This window comes from Tiliqua scincoides, chromosome 7 (assembly GCF_035046505.1).
Source record: "Tiliqua scincoides isolate rTilSci1 chromosome 7, rTilSci1.hap2, whole genome shotgun sequence".
Lineage (NCBI taxonomy): Eukaryota > Metazoa > Chordata > Lepidosauria > Squamata > Scincidae > Tiliqua > Tiliqua scincoides.
The window spans coordinates 21466987-21493804 of record NC_089827.1 but is presented as its reverse complement, the minus strand read 5'-3'; the positions used below and the strand labels follow the sequence as shown (position 1 = coordinate 21493804).

General features: G+C 40.9%; 1 protein-coding gene across 3 annotated transcripts in view; it reads right to left on the bottom strand.

Moving 5' to 3' along the window:
- Window positions 1-26818, bottom strand: part of USP15 (ubiquitin specific peptidase 15) — a 78705-nt gene that overhangs the window by 35323 nt on the left and 16564 nt on the right. For 2 of the 3 annotated variants that reach the window (XM_066633276.1, XM_066633277.1), the window contains exons 4-7: window positions 23615-23741; window positions 21958-22103; window positions 17867-17928; window positions 35-118 (exon numbers count right to left, since the gene is read on the bottom strand). In XM_066633276.1, the coding sequence (XP_066489373.1) occupies window positions 35-118; window positions 17867-17928; window positions 21958-22103; window positions 23615-23741 (419 nt within the window). The remainder of the gene's footprint in view (window positions 1-34; window positions 119-17866; window positions 17929-21957; window positions 22104-23614; window positions 23742-26818) is intronic. The other variant, XM_066633278.1, reaches the window with a different exon arrangement.

The following is a 26818-nucleotide window of genomic DNA, read 5'->3' as shown; positions in this document are numbered from 1 at the left end:
TTAAAATTAAAAGTTCTTAAGATACGTTGCTTACTTTCTGTTGTTGATGTTGTTATAATTATTTGATAGAGATGGAGAGATCTTTGGTAAAGTTGAAAAATTGGATGCACCTGGGGACCTTTAAAAATATGAAAATGTTAAATTAGATAAAAATGCTGAGATTGCAAAATTAATAATGAAAAAGGAAAAGCTAACAGATGAACAATGTATGTAAATAAGTATGAAAAAATAAGGTTCTTATGATTAGAGCAATAAACACGCAGAGAAGCGGTCCAACCTAAAAACACATTTAGAACATCTCAGTTTAACCTTCTTGAAGGAGAAAAAAAAAATCACAAAAATTAAGTCAGCCAAACCAAAATTAAGATTTGCCCAAGAATTACTTTCACTGAAAAACATACACGTTACTTTCTCTGTGACCAAATCATCTCCTTTACAAAAGAGGTATCCCTGTTGATGCTCCTAACACCCTTTGAAATTACATATGAAGGTGCATCAGTACATTGTCAAAGAACTCTGAAAGCAGGTTTAATAGTACCTTATATCAGTAGTTCAATTTACAAAAGAGATTAAAGTAATGAACATCACTATACCAAAAAGAACTGATAAAAAGTCACTCATGTTCATTCAGCCAATTGCATATAAACATGGAAAATGAAGTATGAAGTCTGAAACTCTTGTTTGTTTCAGTCAGAGGCCTCAAACTATAAAAATTTATTCTACAAACTTTTATTCTGATACAATCAGAATCTTATGTAATCAGAAAGTGCACCAACTGACTCCAGTAGAATTTGGAAACGCCCTAAACGCATAACAAGACCTTACGCAAAAGACATCAGACAAGAGACCACAAGTTCACAAATATAAGACATACTTAACATTTCAACACTAGCACTCATCCTTCTGAACACTCATTAATTCAGCAAAGTAAAAAATAAAACAAAATAGATTCTTCAGTTATAACTGATTTTGTATACTAGTTGGCTGAAATATGTCTAATCGAGCATTTCTCAACACTGCTCTCCTGATGTACCACTTGCCATTGTGCTGTTTTGGCAGTACCACTGGAAACTGGTAATGACATCATCACCAGTTACTTCTGGGTTCAGAGACTGTGACAGGAGCTTACATGGTCAGTAAGAGGCTCAGGGCAGGCAGGAGAGCTTTTTCTTGCACTTGAAAACCCTGCACTAGAGGTCTGCCCATCAGCTATAGCTTCCTATTACCGTTGGAAGCTCGTTACAATCTCACTGCAGGGCAGTGGGTGCTATGCATACTACCCAACACCGCCCGAGGTACAACTGGTGGTACGCGTACCATCGGTCTAGTGTACATCAATGTATACTCTCCCTGCCACAGTCTACAATGAGAAAACAATTGGCAGCAAACAGGATGACAGCAGCAATGGTAACTAAAACAAAACAACTGATTTACTCTTTCTCCAAGGCCAAGGTTTCAACAGACATTATTGAAATCACAATGACCTGGTCAATTTTAGTACTATGTATTCATTATCATATCAATCACCATGAACAAATGAAAATGCAGTGATGTAACAAACCATCAAAGAAAAGAAAACTGTAGCTGTTTGATAAATACTGTAGTATTTATTTATAAAGCAAGTATCAGCACTCATCAAAAACAGTTATCAGAATGTTATATTTAGGAAAAAAGCCACAGTCTGGTTCTTTCCTTAAAGTTTGTCAAAAGGCTTGGTTTGGTCACCCATCCCTTACTTCCAAATTCTTATGATGCAATCATGACTGAGAATTGCAGCTTATAGCCCAGTTATCATCCAAGGAGAAAACACCAACAGAAATGGTGCATACAAAACATCAATACCACTGAAAACACCTGGTGAAGCCATATAAAAGACCAAAAAAAGAGGTGGGTCAGAAGAAATATCACAATGAAACTGGTTTTATCTGGTTATGGAAACTGGTGAAACTGGTTATGGAAATTTATTTAAAATTCTATATGGAAGTTAAAGTAGAGGACATATAACACATTCTTTCCTCAAATTAATAACTAGCAGAGTATCAATAATGCTCAGATTATGCTGTTTGTCTCAGTGCTGTGATCTAGGGCAACTATCCTTAATGTGGGAACAGATGTGGGAGCATAATCCTTTGTCCAAATGGCTTTGCATGATATATAATTTTATATTTCAACCACTAAAAGGCAAGTGAGCAATTATGCACACAACATATTCTTAATTGTCACTCATATACTCTGGAATAAGAAGTATCCTTCCAGACTGTGAAGGATGTAAAGTATCCTATCACACCATAGACTGCAATGTAATAATGTAATATAAAGAACCATACCACATAATGAAATGAGCAATATTAGAAGTTTTTAAACCAATTTTCAGGAAAAAAATTTTTTAAGCATGGTAGTAAAGTTGCTACTGCTATCTAAATAATGATCACAAGGTAATAACTACTGACTCTCACACAGACAAAATTAAAATTATATGGAGGGTAAAAACATACACACACAAACTAGGAAATGCTGCCATTGTAGTGCAATCATACCTACAATATCTCTGCAAAGTTGTGACACAGGAGCACATTAATTCAGATACTTAGAATGTTCATTTACAGGCAGGCCACTGTATCCACAGGGGTTGCATTCTAGTCCCGTCCCTTGGATAAGGAAATTGCAGATATGGGGGAATGCTATATAAATAACATTCCCCATTACATTAGTCATGCAACATTAGTCAAGCAACGCAATATGCAGGCAACCAACTTGTACACTACAGAGAGACACTACACGCTGTCCTGCTTCGTGTTTGTTACCCTCTAGTGTGCAGGCTGTTTGCCAGCATATTGCATTGTTTTGCAATCCTCACCCGGGGAAAATGGCCGCCTAGTAGGTTATCTCTGCTGGCTGCTCCTAGTTGTTTCTACATTTTTTCTTCCCTAGATAGGACCTCTACTTCTTGTCCGGGAGGTCTTAGAAATTGTCCCTGAGCCGAAAGGCACTGGCAGCTCCTGTTTTGTTTACAACTACATGTGGATTACAGTGGATTGTTATTCCAAATCTTGAAATGCAGAGACCATGGGGAAAAAGAGGAGACAGAGAAATCATTCAGAACATGGTAACTCTCCCGGCAAGTCCTCAAAACAGAGACACCTGAATGAACTCTCCTGGATGCAACATGTGAGTGAGCCTAATTTTATCTCCTCTAATAAGTTTGCTGTCCTTGATGTCCAAGACCCTTCCGTGGAGTCAGAAGGGGGAGACTTCTGGGAGTGCCCCCCCCCCAGCTGGGAGATATCTACGACTCACTGTCGCCACATTTCCCCTCTCTACAGGACAAGCTCTCGCTACAGGAAGAGAGAGCTACTAGTAATCAGTTTTTAACTGTTTTAGGAGATTATTCCATAACAATGGGGAATACAATCGTATACATCTGCCGGCAGCTCAACTCTATTTTATCAAAGCTGAACTTGCTTCATAAGGATATCCAAAGCTCTTCTCTCTCACTCTCCCATCCTGCACAGCATTTGGACACTCACTTCAGACATCCAAGAAACCCACTCCTGACTGTAGAAAGGGTGAGTTGAGAAGCCCATGTGAATTCGACCTGTCACTTGCTGAGAAACCAACTGATGTTAGTAATCTGGCACACACCCCTTAATTGGGGAAAATGGACAAGTAAACCACAAGCACTCGACTCACTATCCAGGCTACTCTGTCTTGACGTACACAACACTGATTTAATTGAATTGATTAGGCTCCCTCGGTGGCACCAAATGCCACAATGTTCTTGCATCTTGTTGAAATTCAAGACTCACAGGATTCCTCGCTTGCTTCATGAGAGGAAGTACATTCTTGAAAAATACAGTATCTTCCAAAACTGGGTGTTTGGTGAAATGCATACTAATCGACTAGTCCAGAGAAACCATCTGAAGCCTCCATTATCAGTTTCTTCTGCAGTTTCAAGGCCGGCCAATTTTGGCCAGATGCGCAGCCCTCAGTCAGGTGATAAGTGTAATCAGCTTGCTGAAAACACAGCTGATCCTTGGTCCTTATTACACTTGGATGTTATGTCAACAGTCTCTGATCTGAAAGCGGCCACTGACAGCTTTGCTAGTCTACTACTGAAGTTAAAAGCCTCGCTTCCAGTACAACAAGGCAAAGCACCCAAGGATGCATACAGCTTACCTAATGTCCAACACTCAGAAGCTGGGAAAGGAAAGCCTAAAAGGAAGAGCCCAGCATCTAGCAGCAGCTCCCAGGCTCAATCCCAAGCCTCCACCCAAGGTACCAGTAAATTTGCCGTAATGGAAGAAGACCTTCAGACCCCAAGAGGACCTGCACGGGTCTCTGAACGGACAGATTACAACTGGAACTGCTGTATCCTTGGAGCCAATTGCATCAGTAGACCAAAATGGCCTTCTTTGCAAAGCATATGCACCTTCGGACACCAGCAGTGCACACACAGAAACAGACTGCCCAATGGAGATAATGCCTGCCATTCCTAGGTGCCCTGTGAGGATTACAAACTCATCCACAGAGGTATAGGATGTGCTGCCTGTCTCAGACACAGTGTGTGTCAGGAATAATCTTCTGAGGAATTCTGTGTTCAGCTCAGAGGAGATCTCAGACACTGGTTATATCACTGAGTGTTTGCCTAATGCTTCTTCACAAGCTACAACGCCTCCTCAGAATACTAGTCCTCACAGTGGTGATACAAGCTCCCAGTCCATGGACCTGCTGCTCCAGCTGGATATAGACGAGGACATGCTAACCAGGGAGGCTCTGGAGGCATACAGAGTTCTCCCTAGACAAAAGCAATTACAGATGGTCAAAAAAATTGAGATGGTTTGGCAGGAATTAACGGACATTATATTGACCCAATGTTCTTCTGCATCTTTGAAGAGCTCATCTCTATGAGACCCTCAAACATCATCTCTAAAAGCAGACCCCCTTCAGAAGTTGCCCATTCAGGCTGAGATCCACCAGGAGCCTCTAGGTGGAGGAAATTTGCCTCCCTCCCCTTCTCAAGAAGAAGATGAGATTGTGGAAGGAGCTATAAATGCCTTCAAGAGCCTTCCAAGGATGGAACAAGTAAACATAATAAAATGCCTGGATAAAGTTAGAGCAGAACTTATTAGTCCTAATGAGGAAGCTCTGACTGGCAGAACGCATCCTTTGGTTCTTCCAGAGCAAGCTTTGGGTCATCAATCTGAATCAGAAACTACTTCACCCGGGGAGCATGTTATTAATTCAAGAGATTCTGTGCTATCCACGGAGGCAAACTTAGCCTCATCTAGCTATGTGTCTCATGCCCCCCCTGGAAATTGAGAACCCGCCCATGAATGAAAATTGACTGATCAACGCTTCTCCTGACTTGGGGTCTCCCTTTTTGAGAATCCTTTCCTGGAATATTGCAGGATGGAGGAGCAAGGAAAATGACACTGATTTTTTTAGTTATCTTAGAACCTTTGATGTAATTATGTTGCAAGAGATGTGGGTTCAGGACCAATTGCATCTTAACAGATATAAAGCTTTTTGGCTCCCTGCTATTAAACCTAATTCTAGTGGGGGCCCATCAGCAGGCTTAGCCATACTGGTGGCAGAGCATCTTAAACCCTGCTCCCTAGCTACAACTTCAGGGTGTTGTAAGATGCAAGCTTTAATGATATCCTGTGAAGCTACTGATTTATTATGTATTAATTATACCCCCCTTTACTTAACAGTTCTCAGAGATCCCAGCTCTGGAGTGACCTCTTAACTGGTATGGATGACCTCAGGAGGCCCCATCCTCTAGCTGAAGTTGTTTTGCTGGGCGACCTGAATTCCAGGGTTGGAAACTCTAATCAAATCTATTCTAGAGCATGGATGGTGGATGAAGAAGATTCTTTCCCCTCATTTTGTATGTTAGACAGATGGTCAAAGGATTCTCATTACAATGCTAATAGCTTGGCCCTTGCAAGATTTTCCGTTATTTCTAATCTGCTCTGGCTTAATGGGTTAAAGGAGTACCCCAATGCTGGTGAATTTACATACATGTCCCCTCGTGGGTCAAGTGTCAAGGACGATGCTCTAGTGTCCATGTCTTTGAAACCACATGTGAAAGAGTTTGACATCAGGGATCTTACCATTAGTGATCACTTCCCTCTAACCCTGGTAATTGATCTACACTCGGGGAAAACGCCAGCACACCCAGGGGTTAAAGTAAACACAGAGAGTAGTGGCAAAATCATGGTGAACAACACCCTTTCTTTAAATTTCCATCAGTTAAGTAGGGAGTCAACAAGTATAAATTTATTATCAGCCATTTTGAAGGAGCCTGACCCCTTTGCCCAAATCCAGTCATTTGAAAGCCTAATTGATCACATCCGTAGGACTCTGGGTTCCAACCCTAAGCGGAGTACTATACATGATGTGTCCGAGAAAAAGGACTGGTTTGATAAAGAATGCAGAAACCTCAAGGCATTGATCAGAGCAACTTATTTGGCCTTCAGAAAGTCTAACGCTCCATGTGAGGCAGTTAAATATTTTTTCTACAAAAAACAATTTAATGCCTTACTGTTAGATAAAAAGCAGAAGTATACCCATGCTCAATGGATCAAGTTGTTGCAAGCAATACAGCAAAAAAATAAAACAATTTTGGGCCGTGGTATCAGGCTCTCTTAGCTCCAAAATGTATGACCCAGTTGTAATCTCTTCTTCTATGTGGATTAAACATTTTTCAGAATTATTTTTTGATAAGAGCAAATCCCCAGATACCCGACCCGACTTTACTTCTTCTGATCTACCTATCTGGCCCCCTGTGATGCCCATGGAGATTATACAGATAATAGACCAATTGAAATCAGGGAAAGCGGCTGGACCAGATCAAATACCACCTGAACTCTTAAAATGTGATCCTGAGTGGTGGGCTCACTTGCTTGTACCCTTCTTCACAACGATAGATAGAACTGGCTTAGTTCCCAAAGATTGGGTCTCGGCAACAATCATCCCAGTTTTTAAAAAGGGCAACCCTAACCTCCCTGCGAATTACTGGCCTATCAGCTTGCTCTCTGTAATAGGCAAAATTTACGCGAAATACCTAAGTAATAAGCTTTTTACCTGGATCAACTCTAAGCATATCCTAGGTCCTGAGCAATCAGGATTTTGTCGGGGCAAATCAACAGTGGATAACTGTTTAATTTTATCTCACCTAGTCCATAAACAGATTAAGAAAGCCAAGGCAAGACTCTACACGGCTTTTCTTGATCTAAGAGCTGAGTTTGATTCCACTGACAGAGATCTTCTTTGGTCTAAATTAGCCAGCATGGGGATTGATAAAAGACTATTGATGTTAATTAAGATCTTATACTCCAACACATCATGTAAGGTTAGACATACCAGGAGCGGTAGCCTCACACACCCCACTGCTATAAACCAGGGGTGTCCAAAGTTTTTGGCAAGAGGGCCACATCATTTCTCTGACACTGTGTCAGTGGCTGGGGGGGGGGGGAAAGAATTAATTTACATTTAAAATTTGAATAAATTCACATAAGTTTACATAAATGAATATACAAGATAAACTTATATGAATGAATGACGGTCTTGCAATAGCTCAAGGCCTATAAAAGGCCTTGCACAAAGTGAGGCTGGCCTTTCCTTTGCTGCTGCTGCTGCTGCTGCATCACAGACGTGAAACAAGAAGCAGTGGAAGGAGTCCTCATCCCACAGCTCACGTGAGAGGTCAAACAGTCACACTCATGCTGAGAGCACTTGTGTCGGGCCAGTGTGGGCTCCAACAAATCTCTGGAGGGCCAGTCTCATTGGAGACTGTGGGCTCCCTGAGGGCCGCATTGAGAGGCCTCGAGGGATGCAAGTGGCCCCAGGGCCGGGGTTTGGGCACCCCTGCTATAAACAAAGGGGTTAAGCAGGGATGCATTCTGGCTCCCATGCTATTTAATCTGTTAATGCTATGTAAACCTGTTCCTGAATGATTTAGCCCCGGCCTTGAAGACAGTGGATGGTCACTGCCCGATACTTGGGGCCTGTCTAGTGCCGCGATTACTGTATGCGGATGATGCAGCTCTTATTTTTTGAACAAGAATTGGCTTAAAACGTCTACTTAATAAATCTATAGTCTTTTACATCCAACAAGTTACAGATTAACTACTCTAAATCTAAAATCATAGTGTTTGCCAACAACTGGAAACCATTTAAATGGTCATTTATGGGCAACAGAATGGAACAGGTAAAGACATTCAGATATTTAGGCATTAATTTCCACTACAAGCATTCATGGGTTTCTCATCGTAATGCAGTTCTAAATGCATCAAAAATCTCATCCCTTGCAATTTCCCGGTTTTTTTTTAAGCTAAGGTAACAGATATGTCCCAGCTGCTTTAGAGGTATTCAAGGCTAAGGTACTTTTGCAAGTTCTTTATGGCTGTCCAATCTGGCACAAGGCCTTGAATCATTCAACTGAGAGCATACAGGCCTCCTTCCTGCAGAGGATCTTGGTTTTCCCAGATGTGTTCCATACTCTGCTATGTGTCTTGCAGTGGGTTTTTTCAGACTCAAAACGTTGGCGTGGTTGAGATCAGTAAAATTTTGGCTTGCAATCCTCTTCAATGCTGCCCCGTATGGGCTGACGTACCAGCTTCTGGCTGATCCAGTACTGCCTGTGGAGGTTGTGGATACACTCACCAAGCTTAAATTGATAGGACTAGACACAGCAAGCCTGGGTATGATTGGTTTAAGCAAAGCCTACAGGACTAACAAGGAAAATTTGCTCGATATTGAGCGTCAAGAGCTATTCTGTGCAGCTAACACCATTTGCTCCCCTCTCCATCTGCACATCCCAGTCAGTTTTGGGAAGCCAGCTTCTTTCTTTTATCATCTGCAGTGCACGCAGGCTCGCAGAGCATTCTCCCTTGCGAGATGCAATGCATTTCCATCAGCTCTGCTAGCGGGCAGGTTTAGTGGCATTCCCTACTCAGAAAGAAGATGTACCTGTGACAGGAATTGTGTGGAGACATTACATCATATATTTTTTTATTGCCCACTGCATCACACCCTCCGTAAGAACTATCTGGCTCCACTGCTGAACAAACTGCAGGGTTGGGAGGATTCATTTAAATTACAAACTCTTCTTTCTATAGTGGAAACTGACTCTCTTGACAAGGTTGCCAACTTTGTTTCTGGGATTCTGGCAGGACGGAATTCTGGGTCTTCTGCTATATTATGGTGAATGGGGGAGGGGGTATTGGATGATTAAGATTGTTTTATTGTGTGTGTGTGTGTTCTGGATGTTTGTTGTTCTGTATTTCCTTTATCTATGCCAATAAAGGTCTTATGTATGTATGTATGCATTGTTTTGCTTAAGCAACTTTAAAGTCAGAAACAACTACGCTTCCAGTGCTACACAAAAAATATGATAACGTAATGGGTGCATGGAGCCCCATATCCGTGACTAACTGAATCTGCAGATACTGGACCCATGGATAGGAGGACCAGCCTGTAATTGCAAGTTGTAACCAGAAATGCTGATTTGACATCTGCAAGGGGCTTGAACAATCCGAGTGGAATTCTTGACTTTTTCTTTGAACAGCCAAACTATATCATAACCTGTTTGTTAAATGACCCTTAGGTTCAAAAGCAGTTGGTTATGCACAAAAATTGAAAAACAAGTCAAATGGTCGTTACTTGAGTACTTCAGTACATGGGAAGCTACAAAGAGTATTGCATTTTATATCTGTCATTCCAGATTTTATATTTAATCACAATCGACAAGGAACAAAGTTGCCATACAAAAGTTTACAAATGTTTAAAACACATAGCTGCAATTAATACACTTGAAGATTATGTACAAAATACCTTTTTTATATGTAATCTGGTTATTTGCTTATGTCAACTGTTGTTTACACTATGAATAACAGAATATATAGTTCTCCAAGACATTTCATTTGAAAATTACATATAAAAGATAGTATGCATAATATTTCAAGTGTATTACTTGCAGCAGTGAGTTTTAAACACTTGCAATCTTTTTTATTTTTAATCAAAGATTAATTCAATACTGGTAATTCCACAACCTGGCCTCAGGCTTGAAATATTCTGTCTTGAATTCTATGATAGAAAAAGGTTACTTGTAATAAATAAACAAATGCTCCTATACTATATTAGCAAGAATTTATTACCTTAGTTGACTCTTGAATCCTTGAAGTGTGGCACCCCCAGCTAAACCATATATGTCTAAGATTCACAGTATTTCACAACCACTTATCCCAGGATGAAAAGGAGAAGTGATTGTTACTTTATTTCCATTACTCATGGATCTAGTCTGGTAACTAGATTCCATCCTAGGCAATAAGTTGTACTCAAGGTTTCTGTTTTCTAAAGCACAGTACAAAATATTTAGAAATTCAATTATTTTTATTGATTTCAAGGATTTCTATCCTGCTTCTAATTTTTTCAAATAAAATTTCCAAAAAGAACAAAATAAAATGAGTCAATCCATGTGAGTCATGGCAACAAAAACACAAAAAGTATGTGAACACAGAGGACTTTAAATCACACCTCATATAAACAAGTAGGGCCTCAATTGAGACTAGCAAATGTTCATGTGCTATTAGTTAGATACCAAAGCTCAGAGACAGTTTCAATTCTTATTTACAAGCACGGTGGAGAAATGATAATTTTTTTGTCCTGAGTAATTATTGAAAGCAGAGATAGTCAGAACAGAAAAAGGAAAGCAAACAGAGCACACCACAAAATGAACTGTACAAAAGGCTTCCAACCTTCAGCAAACCTCAGTATTACGGCTGCCATTGAATTACTATCAATATTTGGTTACTACTTGAATTAAAATGTTACACTCAGATGATTATTGTATTACAGCTGCCACACAGATAGCCACTAAAACTTTTATATACCACTGTGGTATAGGTCAAATACAGTGAACACCACTTCCTGTTACATAAGGCCAACAACTTCAAATATCAGTACTATTCAAGAGTGAGTGAGAAAGTTAAAGATTTGAATATTTTTATCATTCAAACATTTAGCTTAATGGATTAGAAGAAAAGGCTCTCAAGAGCAGAGGTTAAAAGGTAGCCAAAGTTCTCTTAGACACAATCCCGTAATACTCAAGAATGCTTAGGTATAAAAACTGACATTACCACAAACCCCTTTAATGTCAAAAGGACAAATAAGGGCCAACCAACCAGTCCTAACGAGCTGCTGGTGGTCAAGTCTCACTGATTTCAATATTTAAGAATTCTTTAATTTTGTTTTAATTCCATAATAATAAAATAATAGTTCCACAGTAATACATACAGAAAGCAATTAGGTATCTGTGTAAGAAACAACACTCAAGAGTTGCCAGGTCATATGTGAAAATGCTGCATCCCCCACTGAAGAAATGGAAAATAGTATCTTCATTACTTTAACTCATGGATGTGAGTTGTAATGATCTATACCAGTGGTGCTCAAACTTCCCGGGAGATTTAAAAGTGCAAGTTCCAAGCGCAACGAAACCGGAAATTCCACTTCCGGTTAATCCTGCTTGGAATTTTCAATGTTTACAAGTCGCGGAGAGCCCTGCAAGCACTGCGCTGGGCTCCCCGCACCCCCTGGACCCTGAGAGCATGTATGGTTTGTGAAAAAATAGCGCCCCCTCCCCCCTCAGGGGCGCGATCCTGGGGATTGCTTTGCTGCTTCCCCCCTCCCCCCACCCCTTAAAGGGAACGGGGCATCTTTACACAAACTGGTGGGTTGCAACCCACCAGTTTGAGAACCACTGATCTATACAGTCCTCCACGGTAATACCATCCAGATATTTTTTGTTAATGATGGTGTTTCAATCTAAGTATTATAGCTCTACTGAAATAGGCAGCAACAGTTTTAGTCATAAGACCTTTTGAAATAACATTTGCTTTTATGTTTTGCTTGGTTAAGCTGAAAAAAAAAAGATAGCTTTCTGAAGAAATGTACAGTGAAATGATGAGCACTATACAGTTGGACCTCGGTATTAACGAGGGATCTGTTCCGACCCCTCATGGATACCAAAACCTGCAGATAAGAGAATCTGTGGATCCAGTCCAATAGGACCTCCAGACATGACTGGAGTGTTCTCCAGTCGCATCCAGAGTTGTTCTGAGACCCAGAGACTGCACGCGAAGGCCCTGGGAGGTGTCAGAAGAGCACTTCCTGTTTTTATGGGGGAAAAACATTTTTCATAAAAACTGGAAGTACCCTTCCGACATCTCTGGGGACCTTTCTGATGCCTGGGGAGACCTCTTGCCACTTAGAAGCAATAGGAGAACACCTCTGGTTGTGTCCAGGAGCTGTTTATCTGTGAGTTTGAAACATGTGGATTTAACTCACCGCAGGTTCCAAACCTACGCATAAAGAGGGCAAACCTGTAGTTCATATTCCTAGAGAACCCTCTCTGTATATCTGATTTCTAAAAGCAATAGAAACAAAGTCAACACTGGAAAACTGAGTTCACACAGATAGAAAAAACTGCATGTTAGAATTTATAACCTTAAATGTACCTGGTGGACTGTGCAATAAAATTTGAAGGTAAGAAACAATTCTAATTACCATGCATTGCCAAAATAAATACAGCCGACAACAGGTATGGGATTAAAATGGGCCACTTTACTGAATTACAACAAGAGCAACAAGGCAAAAACATGGTAAACAATACCCATCCCAAGTGAGGGGTTCTAAGTGTGGGAAACGGCCCTAGCCGTCTACGTCCCCCAATCTCATAGGGCGTCCACCTGACTCCAGGCGTAGCTCAATTGTTATTAAGCCCGCCTTTTACCGTCACCTGAAGAGGGTAAGTCAGCCAAACTGCTATGCCTTCAGGTCACCCCTGCAAGGCCCCCAAGTTCAGACAAGGGGCTAGCCAGCCTGCCTCCCGAGCCGGTCAAGCATCTTGAGAGCGGTTCTGGCTCAACCCTGTCCTTGCTGACTTAGATTGGACACCGAGAAGGTCTTCTGCCTACCCACCCCGCACTTCTACTGCCAGTGACCAGGGCGTTAAAGAGATATATTGCAAACCCCAACGCGCTCCATAGCCAGTCCGAGGTAGGTGAAAACAAACACCATCGTGGTGCCAATCAGATGATGCTCAAAAAATTCCTACCCGGTCCTCCGGAGAGCGACCAGCTAATCCCAGACTAGCTACAGGGCGGGCGGGCGGGGGTTGCTTCCAGGAACGGACTGAGCTAAGTCTAGCACCTGCGCGCTAGAACTAGCCCAGTTGTCCCGCCCCCTCAGGCCAGCCAGCCAATCAGCTGGCAGCAAAGCCCTGCTGCCAGCTGAAAGGGGTTCTGGCATGGCAATCATTGCTAGTGCGCCATCTAGGCGTGCTAGCAGCCCTTAGCTAATATGGAACATGAAAAGAAAAATGATGAGATAAGGGAACATGAGCAGTCAGGCGTTTGATATATACAGTGTGCCTGCAGCATCCACACATTCAGAACCTGTGGATTTCATTATCTGCAGGTTTCAAACCTGCAGGGACAGCCTCACATGGACCTACTATAGGTGATCAGAGTTGCACTCCGGTTGCCTCCAGAAGGTATTCAGAGGCCTGTGGAGGCGGTGTGGAGCCTCTCTGGCCCTCAGAACATCCTTCAGAGGTGATGGGAGCACAGCCTCCAGATTACCAGGGCCCTGAAACCTAGATTTCATCATTTGCTGGTTTCCTTATACATAAGGGCGTCCTGGTATAGAACCCCCACAGATAACGTGGGATGCTCTGTATTATCAGTGACACTCAGGAGGAAACAGCAAAAAAGGTTTACCATCTCCTGAATAAGAATTTTTATATCAAATCATTTTCATTGAAATGACTGATCAAATTGCCTAAGATCAGAGCCAAGAAACAACTTCTATATTAAGGATACATGGTGCAGCTCTCTTATGGTCTCTATCACCTCAGATTATATACGAAGAACTGTCTGTGGTAAAAGCATTTCTAGCATCTCTGAATATTTCCTTGAATATTTCTTATATGGTCACTATCTACACGCTAAAAGATTTTAAACAGAATTGGGTATTCAAACAAACAACTTCCCTTCCACATGTATACTGCATTGGTACAGAACCACAATCAGACTGTACAATACAGGAAACAACATCTCTATATTGTCTAATGGCAAATTTTATAGAATTCAAATTTAAGGTCTTACCCAAAATGCAATTGTTGCAAGGTTCTGGCAGCTAGCCATCTGAACGCTCAACAGTTCAATACTTCTTCATTCAGAATTGGTATATCATATGGTAGAGGTATAATACACATTATCCAGAGACATTGTTTTAAAGGTGGAGCCAAAGTCTGAGTATAGGAATTAATAATTTACTGCACAGTACATTAGGGGGATGTTATAGTGTTTTCCAAAAGGCACTGCCAAAACCAAATATACTGAATTCAGTATAAAAACTGCATTTAAAAAGAATAGAAAAAGTAAAATACCAAGGTGAACTTCAACAGCAATTAATCTTGTTCTGAAAAAAATATGACAGAAAAGTGTCAAATATGGCTGAAAATTTCTATGAAACTGTAATGGAAATGGCCCCTTATTCTGGCAGGCAAGTATGGGGTTAACACCAAGGCCTTAGATTGCAGTGAGTGTGCTGCACAGCTGGAGCCACTTGGAGGCAAAAAAAGCCCTCAGGGTTAAAAGCAGCACCTGCAGGAAGTAAAAGGGGTGTGAGTGGTAGAAGGAGGAAAGCTTGAAGGAGGGGAGGGGACTGAACTGATGGATTAATGGACTGAGGAACTAGAGATTGGTGTGTGGCTGCTACTCCCAAGACCTGCTGAGGACCAAGGTGTTGCTGTGGAGGCTGGAGAAGCTGCTGGCAGGAGAGGGGAGGAAGGAGCATCTCTGCAGGTTGAACAAGCAAGCTAACCTGGGGGGGGGGGTCCAGCTGTGCTGCAGTGCAGAACTGGGGCCATTGTTAGGGAACACAGGGGAGCTAATTAGCGTAAAGTGGGCATAGGTTCTCTAAGCAAAGCTTGGACTGGGGATCTGGCAAAACAGAAACCCAGTACTATGAATCACAAGAATTCATCTAAAAACAAAGTCATCAATTGCTTCCTACCATTCAAGGACAGTATTTAAAATTATTCAACCATTTCTGCATATTTTACTTAATTTGGAAACTTCCTGTATGCTTTAAGAATTCAAACTGTATCTAGATGTTGTATGAAAGATCATTTTGAGTATTTTGTTAGCAGATACTATTGGTTTTATAGAGACAGACATTGGTTTAGTTAAGACAAAATGTAAACCACGATTTATGCTCACTATAGTTAAGATATACTACATCATGATTTGAGTTCACAGATGTGCAACAAAAAGCCATGGGCTGAGCTACTTCACTGCTTTTGTTTCCCATCTGCTCAGGACACAGCTTCACTAAATGGTGAGGTAGCCCCTTGAGGCTTGCAATGACCCTAACTGGGGTATCAACAATATGTTAATTCAGATATAGTGCAAAACTACAGTTAGCACAAACTGGGGCTTGCAAACCAACTGTGATTTCATGACAGGTTTGGAGGCACCAAACCATGGTTTGTGGACAGGCTTAGGTTCAGACTCTATACAAAACCATGTTTTGGCTACACAAACCAGGTCTGAACCAGGTTCCATTCTTCCTCCCTTTCCCTCCTATTGCCCAAACCACTTCTAAGCTTTCTTTCCATTTTCTTCTTCTTGCCCCTCCCATGGAATTATATGGCAACAGAGGCAAGTTTTGAAGTACATTTTTATTTACACAAAATATTTGAACAGATTATAACTTGCTACTTTTGAGAAATATCATAAAACAGGTTATAGCAAACAAAATGATTACAACTCCAGAAACTCTTGAGAATTCTGACTTTGACCCATATCAATGAGAGTTTAAGCTATGGTATAGAACAGAAGCCGCCACAGTAACTCCAATGAATATCTAAAGTTGGATGGCAAATGCAGCTTTGCTTATTCTTATGGACCTTTCATCACATGGTGATGAACCAGACCATCAGATCCTTCTGAGCTGCCTGGAACAGTTAGGAGTTGGGTTCCTGCTTCATGGTAATTCTATCCTGCCTGCCAACCCGGTGGCAGATGCTCTGTCCCATAGGATTTGACCTGTGAAGTACCTCAAAAGGTTGAATTTTGTTTTTGCTGTTTTTATTTATGTGAAACACTGAGAGAATTTGGTATTGGCAGTGCGGTTTCACCAGTATAAAGACAACACAACTCTATTTTTTCATTTTTATTGCATTCAGGAATGGCAGCAGGTTTCTTAAGTGACTGTGTGGACAGTTTCTTAAGTGACAGGTTGGATGAAGGCTGGTAAATGAAAGATTAATCCAGAAAAGTTCTAGAGATAAGGGGATATCGATTATACTTGTGCTGGATGAAATCAAACTACCCTAAAAATGAAGATTTATCATTTAAAAGTATTTCTTAACCATGCTTGCTGCTGGATGTACAGGTGGAAGAAATGACTAGAACCATGTTTTGCTAATTAAAGATTGTGAACAAGTTGCAACAGTCTCTTTGGCCAGTACATTCATTCATGCCTTGGTAGCCCCTCATTGTACTATCATGCTGTAGCATTCTGTACACTCAGACTTTGGTTCTATATTAAAACAGCTGCATATGGCACAAAATTCTATGGTTCAACTGCTAAAAATAGTGAGGCATAAGGAACATAAAACTCAACACACCACAAGATCTGGAGCAGAAGTTATGTCCTGGGTTCCTCTTTTGCCCAGCTAAAATAAGCAAGAGCCTTCTCCGTTGTGGCACCCAAACTATGAAATGTGCTTCCTAAACAAACCCAGTTATTTGCATTCCATTGATAGGTAAAATAGGTTTAACTTTAAAACTGTTTGCCTATAGGCAAAGCAGATGATACTATCTGGAGGTTCATCTTAAAAAAAATACAGATTGGCTGTTTATTTTTACTGTTTTAGTGTATTTAGTGTAAACCCCTGCTAACTGGGTAAGAGGCACTTTTTCAAGTGGGTGCTCCTTTTTTTAGCAGGGGGAGAGTAACTGGCCCACCTCACCCCAGCACTGTGTTCTAGTGGCTGTCTGCTGGTATTCCTTTGCATCTTTTTAGATTGTGTCCCTTTTGGGACAGGGAGCCATTTAGTTATTTGATTTTTCTCTGTAAACCGCTTTGTGAACTTTTAGTTGAAAAGCGGTATATAAATACTGTTTATTATTATTATTAATAATATTTATTTTATTGATTATAGTATTATAATTTAGTAATTTATGACTTTAACTGTTGTACATTGCTTAGCGTGCCCTTGGACAGAGTTTGCAAGTAATAAATATAATTGACAGGACTACTCTTACTCAATCCCATTATTGCAATACCAGTCAGAAAATGGAAGTCGTCCAATAACCATATTATGGTTATTAAAAAAAGAGGTCAGGATGATAGAAACTAAATAAATGATTAGTTATTAGACATCTTCCCAAAAATGCTAGAATATTTTTTGAACTGCAGGTTCACAGAAACTCAGGCTACAAAACACATCTGAACAATTCCATTCAACTAAACCCATCAAATATTACCACTGTATCAGCCCTCCCAAGGAACAGCAAATACCTGCAAATGAAAAAGTATTCCGTCACATCCAGAAGAACATTTTCACAAATACTGTTTCCCTCCAAGAACAGAAAATATCTTCCACTTGTGCAAAGGGCCCCTTCCACTCACACAAGACCCCTTTGCACAAAATGAACATCCCTCCTACCCTCTGAGGCATTACTCTGGATGTGACACAGTTTCCAAAACTCCGGAAGACAATATGGGAGGGGAGATCGACACCATTAAACCACATTCTGGGCAGCATAAATTTGCTTTAATCACTTACTTTGGAGCTGAAGGACCTCTTGGCCAGGTCCCATCTTCATTTTTTTGTTCTATTACTAACACCTATTTGATATAAAAATTAAAGAAGAAAAACAGCTTCACTTCAAGTTGGAACACTGAAAACGTTTAACAATCAGGTGAGCACTAGAACACTTGCAAACTGTATAACATCCATTATGCTAACAGTAGGCATCTCAATATTTTTACCAAGATTATTGCCCATGAGGAAAGAAGGGGGCTTCCCTTTCCTTCCATCTCTACCACTGCAATCCTTTTCTTGAGCACTTCGGAAAAAGGCAAGTGCTATTCCTCCACCACTCTGGGGCTTCTTATAAAGTGGTTAGATGAGAAAAAACAGGATCCTCCCAGTCTAGAACTTTACTGACCAGGAGACATGAAAGGGGAGGACAATGAAGTGAGTGATGGTGGGCTGTGTGTGTACTGGCTGGCTGAGAGAGTGATAGCATGCAAACTATTTCAGGAAACAGATCATCTTGGACTACCCTAACTCATACTACTGTTCTCTTATTAATTTTTAGATATACAGTGGTGCCTCGCATAACAAAATTAATCCGTTCCGCGAGTCCTTTCGTTATGCGAGTTTTTCGTTTTGCGAAGCGCGTTTTCCCATAGGAATGCATTGAAATTTAATTAATGTGTTCCTATGGGCAAGAAAAGTCAGAACAAAGTCAAATTTGGTTTACAAAGTGTTTATTAAGTGCTCTTTAAAGGCATACATACTGTACAGAGGATTTCAAAAAGGGGGGGATGCTGAGTGGGGAGCTTGAAGGCTGTAATCCTGTGCACACTTTCCTGGGAGTAAGCACAATGGGACTTACTTCTGAGGAGACACGCACAGGATTGTGCTCTAAGCTGGGGAGAACAGAGCAGCTGCACTCAATTGCTTGCTTTTGCCTTGATCATGGGGGAAATGTGAAGGAAATGGGGCAGTGAGAGGGTGAATGAGTGATGGGGGGATGCTGAGTGGGGAGTTTGAAGGCTGTAATCCTGTGCAAACTTTCCTGGGAGCAAGCACAATGGGACTTACTTACATAAAGATCCGCCCCTTACTAGGGTGGACGGGATCATAAAGCGACATGAAGATCCGCCCCTTACTAGGGTGGACGGGATCATAAAGCGACATGAAGATCCGCCCCTTACTAGGGTGGACGGGATCATAAAGCGACATGAAGATCCGCCCCTTACTAGGGTGGACGGGATCATAAAGCGACATGAAGATCCACCCCTTACTAGGGTGGACGGATCATAAAGCGACATGAAGATCCCCCCCTTAAGACAAACCAAAACAAAACTAAACAAAAAAAGAATTTGTTATGCGAAGCATAAGTCATAAAAATTCATTATGCGAGTTACCAAACTTCGCACACCACTTTCATTCTGCGGGTTTTTCGCTGCGCGGGGCATTTGTTATGCGAGGCACCACTGTATCTAAGAGTTCACTTGAAACAGATTTAGATAGGCCTTTATTATTTGCAAGGATTAAGGACAAAACTAATTGAGAGCAATCCTATTCTCAAATCCTCATTCTCTGTTTGAGAGAGAGCTTGCACAAACAGATTTTCTTTGACTTTTGTACTTTGTAGCACAGCTGCTACAGGTAGATGAAATTTCAGGAGCACTTACATTTGGAAAAATCACAGAAAAAAGTTGACAAATATGCTGAAATATCTGCAAGAATATGGTAAGGAGGCAGTCATAATTGTTTCTATGCTTTCAAAACCTGCTTAGACTTTCAAGAAACAAATGATTCATTTGAGAAGGTATGTTCGGCTATTAAAAAAATCTCAGTAATACACTAGTGTAGATTGGGCAGGGGTAACCACTTCAGGCTTTACTTGGACAAGAAAGACATGACTTGCACTCCTCAAGGAGTGTGTGGGAGTACAAGTATTATTCAATTAATATAAAAAAATCACCTGTTTTATGTAGTTTCTGACAACCATGAGGAAAGAAAAAACATTCAAGATACGCTCTGAAAATTTAGGCCTGCATGGGCAGATACTAGTGAACTGCACTAGGATTAAATTTTTGGAAAATTGAAGATCCCCACTACAATCATCCAGTGAACTCCCTTAAAAATTTTCTGAGTTCTGCTAATAATAAACCATGGGGCAGCTCAGTCCTAATATGTGCAGGTGCAGCCAGACGGCTGGATACAGCTGGAGGTGTTCTGGGATAAGGGAATATTTTTTTTCCTTAATCCAAGTATTGCCCAGCCTGTCCTATGGGGCTGTTCAGATCTGCACCAGCTATTTAGCTGGCAGACATCCAAGCAGCCCCATGTAAGGCTGCCTGGCCTTACACATATACAATACAACAGAGGAGGCCTCAGCCAATCTTGGCCCCTCCCCAGCATGATCTGTCCCCATGCCCAGAAACACCTCCTCCTCCCCACCCTCCTGCATGACTCAGCCCCTTACCTGACTGCACTGGCTGCCAGAGGCTCAGAATGCAGTGTCGGTGGGGTTAAGCAGGCCTCCCCACCAGCACAGCCTACTCTCCAGGTGCCGGGAACATGCTTTACAGCACATTTGCAACACCCTCAGCCAGCCCAATGGCCACTGTACCAGCCAAGCAAGCACTTAGGATTGCACTCTCAATTATCTATTTGCTTATTAGATCAAGAACTGAACTAATAAATGGAAAAGCAAACTTTCAGTTGAAAGGCGGCTTAGGAAGATTTGTAACTCCTTTCCAAGGAGTTTATACTCAGTATAAATGACACATTTAGTCATATAAATGGAAGAAAGGAGGAGGAGGAAATAAAGTACATGTTCTTCAATGTCTGATATTTAAGATACCTGTTTTAATATTAAAGCAATAGCTACCATTGTTTTCAAATGCTTTCATTTTCTTCTCTCCTAGTAATTTCAATAGAGTATTTATTCCTGTGCTTTGCTATGATTCTGCAAAAGCAAAGAAAAGCACAGAGTGGATTGAGTATAGAATTCAACTGCTGTGAGGCAGAGGCTGAGAAGTTTCCTTGTGCAAACTTCCTCTGGCTTGCACAACTCATAGGTTGGAATTTATTTTCAGAATGGTTTCATCTCATACTTTAAAAGAAGAATTTAGAATTTTTGCAAGCTACATTTCCAAAAATTACTTTAGACTGAACAAAACCTATCTTTCAATTCAAATGGAAACACAGCATGAGCAGACTCCTAAGCCTTCAATTTGTTTCTTGCCTAACTTTATTAATTTAAACTCAAATCACAGGGTACTTTCATGCCTGTCTGGATATTCAACAGTCAAAACTGTATGTTGAATTCTGTTCTTGCCATCCAAAGATCATTCCCCAAACATAACATCATAGTAGCCAGTCCTCTTTGGTTAATTCTGATCTGTACTCAACTTTTTTTGCATCATGAGAAATAGATTAAAGGGCAAAAGAAGTTACTGTGGGCCCTCCGTATCCACAGGGATCTGTTCCTGGACCCCCCCCCCCCACAGATACCAAATTATGTGGATAATTAAATCCATTGGGGGGGGGAGAGGAATGGAAACCAGAACTGCCTCTCTGAAGCACCTGAGAAGCCTTCTGAGGCACAGGCCTCAGAAGGCCTCCTGAATGCTTCAGAAGGCACTTCCAATTTTTCAGCCAAACCCGCAGATAAGAAGGGCCCACTGTACTGTTTCCACATTTTTCAACACAAGACACTAGAATTAATACATTCTAGTGCATTCCTAATTATTTTTGTTTTTTAGTTTTTTTTATTCTAATAGCAGACTATGGTGCTTTATCACAAACTGATTTTTCAAGCTCCACACAGTTTCTAAAGTGGCTTGACCTGCAACACATGAAGTTGGCTAGTCAAGAAAAACTAGCCCTAGCTAGTCAAGAAAAACTAGACTTTGTCAGTTAGCAGAACTAGTTGCATGGTTCTTTGAAGGCTTGTATGTTTTGTAAAGCTTAGGAATTAGTTAACTGAGTGTAAAGTTGATGGAACTTCTTAACTATACTTTGAGAAATGTCCAGAGTAAAGTTGATGGAACTTCTTAACTATACTTTGAGAAATGTCCATCATTAACATGTACTACACAAGAAATAAGAATCACCCAATTATATCATACCTGTCCCTGGTACAAACCAGCATCTTGTATGGTACTGTCTGGTTTGTTCAAAGGTTCAAACGTGTTACTCATGTATTTGTTCCACAACCTGGTCTCTTTTTCATCCGGAATACTGAAGATTTTTCTTATTTCCTTTTCAATTGTATCTATATTGGCAGAAATAAATGTCTCATTTTATAATTCATCAGCAATTACGTACATCTCATACAGAAAACAAATGGTTTCTAATTTATATGCACTTGTTAAAAACAGAAGTTGCAAATCTTCAGGTAGCAATTCAGTGTATGATATCAAATGCAGAATACAACTGACAACCGACAAGAATGTTGTTCAAATGCTTCTAAGCATTATGGAAGAAGGACACTTAACTAACCAGTCACCCAGTCCATGTCTGAAATAACTGAATGTATGCATCTAAAGAACAGGTTGTTTTCCTAGTCTGGTATCCTTTCACCCATGTTGCAGAACCCAAAGTTTACTGATTTTCTCAGACTACAACCATGTTAAAAAAATTTCTCTCACTGTACATGCTGGGGAAACTAATAAATATACTACATCTACATTTAAATTTTTATTCCATCCAAAAGTATCACGTTTGGAATAAATTTAAACTGGAATTTTTTTCCAATACAAGTATTATGATAACTATTATTTTATTTTTAATTAATTAATTTATTTATTACAGATATAGGGCAGGGAAGTGGGATAAACTTAGGGATAGGATTACAAAGGTTACACAACAGGATATTGGCCACTGAGTCACAGCATGCATTTTAAAACAAAATTGTACAACAAGTTAAAAATAAACAAGAGCTTATCTATATAAATCATTACCAGATATTTCATTAAAATACTTAGGGTGCAATCCTAACTAGGACTTGGGCCAGCAGCCTGGGAGGGTAGCAAATGTGCTGTAAGGCACGTTTACGCTTCCTGAACAGGAAGCTGTGTTGGCTGACATAAGCCTCCACACCGGCTTCCCAGCAGCTGCTTGTGACAGCGCGCCCGCGCGGACACAAGCAGCAAAGGTAGGCGTGGGGGGCAGGGAGGAGGAGGGAGAGAGGCGTTCTTGGACGGGGAAGGATAGGGGGAGGAAGGGCGATGGGCAGCCCCGGGGGTGAGTGCGTGGGGAGCCGGAGGTGGGGCTGGGATCTGGCAGTTATGCCATATCCCAACACCCGTCCCCACAGCGAACGGAGCGGCTTCAAGCCGCTCCACTCTCTTTGGACTTGCGCTAACTCCAGTGGTGGCACAGGTCCAAGGAGATCCATTGGGGACAGCAGACCTTACCCAGGGGTAAGGGGAAGAGTTTCCCCTTGCCTCTGGCCGAGCCACTGCTTCCCACAAATGCGCATTGGATGCATCGCAAGCCTCCTGGCTTGCCTTTTCCAGCGCAGGTTTGGATTGCGCTCTTATCATGATAACTATTCTGAAGCCTGTTTTATAACAACGTTATGGTTGATAAGTGCTGATTCAAGTCAAACTTCATTAAAATTAATAAAGTTCACGTATACCTATTTGAAGCAAATGGTTCCATAAAGTTAATTCTTCAACAGTTTCATCCATAAAGGTCTAGTGCTTATGTCTGAAAATGCTTGACACACTTTCAAAGGCATTAAATACAATCTCTCATAAGCTACACCACAAATTAACATACCTATTGTGTCAGCTTTACTAAATCTTCGTGTTACAACATTGTTTATATTTCCATTTTCACACAGCTTTAATTCTGTAAGGTATACTTCTACTTTGCAGTGCTTTACAAACATACCCTGTTCAACCACCTGAAAAATAAACAGATAAAAGTTGTTATGTGATCAGAATATTTTAATCTCTAAGTGCATATATATTGCTTCAGAAATTACCGTAGATACTCACGTATAGTACATGAAATTTTTGCCAAGTAATCAAGCTCCAATTCTCACTTCGCCTTATCTCCGGGTCAATCAGAGGGTCTGAACAGTTTCCTTTCTCAAGTGGCAGACAGACAGGCGCCAAGTTTCTCAAGCAGCAGGCAGGGCAGAGATAGTTTCTATGGCAACTGGGAAATTCTAGCCAAAATTAACCTTTTACTCTCCTTCCTTCTGCTGCAGCCTGGTTCTGCTTGGCAAATGATTGCCAAGCAGGTCTGCTTTTTTCAACACCAGGATGGGACTCTCCTTCCCAGGCTACAATTCAGTGCACCATTACTTAAGGATAACGCCCATGGAAAGCAATGGGTCTACTTCTGAGTAAAAAGGGCTGCAAACATATACAGCTGCATCCCTCTGCTGTGAATTGAATTGCACACTCCCAGTTATGCGTTATATGCTGTATGTAGAGCTTCTGGTTTAACACACTACACACCTTAAAGGTGGATTTGATTCATGGTTCAACCTTTTCCACTTGCATATCCCTTGGCAGTCCATTTCCATAAATTGTACCCTTCCTATTAGCAAAATGTTTGTAATTAATAATACAAGCCCTCATCTCCCCATATGAAAATCCAGACTTCATGTATTTATTACAGTGTTTTCTCTTTTCATCTGTTTGAAGAACAGAAGACTCTGCCTTTGCACTGTTTTGCACCAGAAGTGTGCTGAGAAATTCTGGCTGATTGATCACTTTCCATATTATGTTTCAGCTTTTTTACTGTGCTAGTTTTCAATCACTGGTGCATACATGAATAGATGACCTAAAACTAGCTATTGGTGGGGCTTTCACAGTCAACTAGCTACCTTCCTTCCTGCCTTGCTGGCTCTGCAAAGCATTCTGGCACACGACCTGCCTTTTTCTGCCATTATTCCATTCTTTTTCAAGTACCCCAAAAGGTCGAGTGTCCCTGGGAGTACATGAATACCAGGTTGGGAACCACTGGTATGTTGTTTACAGTGCACTTACTCTGATAGTATTTACAAAAAGGTGGTGAAGACCAGAATTTAAAAAAGAATAAAAATGTATCTTATGATCTTTTATTATGTTTTTAGTAAAATTAGAGACTACAGTTCTTAGGTAACAATTAGTGGTAGGTTATTTTTCAGGATCTGGCCTCGGGCAAAATCAGACAAAACTATAGTCAGACACCCCCCTAAGTTTAACCCCCGACTTATCCGAGGGCCATAGAAAATTCCATGATTGCTGGCTCAAAACCTGCCCTCGACTTATCTGTGGGGTCTACTTATAGGCGAGTCTCTGTGGTGAGCCTGCAAAATTCTTAGCGATTCAGGAGCAAATTTCTTATTTTTTACATTTCCAAAGTTTTTAACATAATTCTTATGATGCATTTAAAGGTCACATAAGTTAGGGCATAATCAAATATTTCTAGCTCTAAAAGCATAAATATTTATACTTAAGACACCCACATAGTTTTTTTTTTTACACTATCAGTAATCCAAATAGCAATATATACAATGAAATATGCACTAAAATAAACAGTATTTGCCAGCCAATTGGTTAGCTGCTTTTTCTAATAATGACTATGTTAATTTTCAGCTTTATCTAGAAAAGTAATATTAAGCGTTATTTGCCATAAATTACTTCTATCAAAACTTGCAAATTGAAATAAGCAGAATATTCACAGTCATCTCTTATAGACTTCCTTCTGATCTTCTATGTCATAACTGCATAAGTCAGCCATGTAGACTGTCCTGAAAATAGCCATCTGCCTGATATGTGATATATCAGACAAATAGTGTAAAGAAGGAGGTACTAAACAATGGCTAGAAGCCCAATCCTACACCAATATACACTCACCTAAATGGGGAGGACAGATAAAGAAACATGTTCTAGGTAATCAGCATTCTGCCTTGGACATTTACAGAGATAGGGAACAATGCGTAAACCTCATAGGAGCAAGATCAGTATACATTGCTACAACTTCATAAGCACAGCAAACAAGGTGAAGAACAACAGTATTCTGCATTACTATAAAACTGGGTAGCTGCTGTTGCTAAGGTTACAATCAGGGCTGTGTTTATACACCATGACTCCATAGAAGTGCAGAAAAGCTGCAAAATGAGTTTGGCCTCAGTATTCATCAGCCTAAGAAACACAAATGCCTTTCTCTCCCCCCCCCCCATCTTTCATAAAGCACGTTTCTAGCTGTTGCTGTGATAAAGATATGCTTACAAGCATATTGGCAATACACTGTGAAATTTCAGAAGCTAGGGGAGTTGCTGAATGAGATTACCCCTACCCATGCCCAGAAAATACCTCTTGCTTCATTCAATTATCAAATGTTTTGTAACAAAAGAACCAATAACTTGGCTGAAGAATCCCTTATGTATACAAGGTTCCAAAAGAGGACTTCCTCCACAATTCCAACAAGTATGTAGTATAGTTTAAATTTTCTAATAGATAAAAGAAAGTATTACTGAAAGTATAGTCTGCTTCAGAGATAAAAACATAATGGGATAAAGGAACAATAAGGGAGTTTTCCAAACTTAGATATACAAAGGCACTTGATAACAAGAATATACCACTAACTGATACATCTAAACAATTGTTGTTGTTGGTAACCTTCAGTCTCGAAAGACTATGGTAACGCACTCTGAAAGGTGGTTCTGGAACAGCGTCTAGTGTGGCTGAAAAGGCCAATTCGGGAGTGACAATCCCTTCCACACTGGGAGCAAGTGCAGTCTGTCCCTGGTCTGTCTCCCTGGCTATGGGCCTTACTGACTGGGGACTGCCCAGTTTAAGGCGGGCGGTAGCTGCCCAATGAGATGCAATGATCTCTCCCACCGTAAATACAGCGGACTGTCCTATGCCAGGGCTTTTCAGACTGGGGCGTCACCACCCCCCAGCCTGTGGTCCCTGGCCTGTTTCCCCTTAAGGGGCGGGGGCAGCCTGGAGGCTGGCTCAGGGGGGCCACAGGATCTTGGGT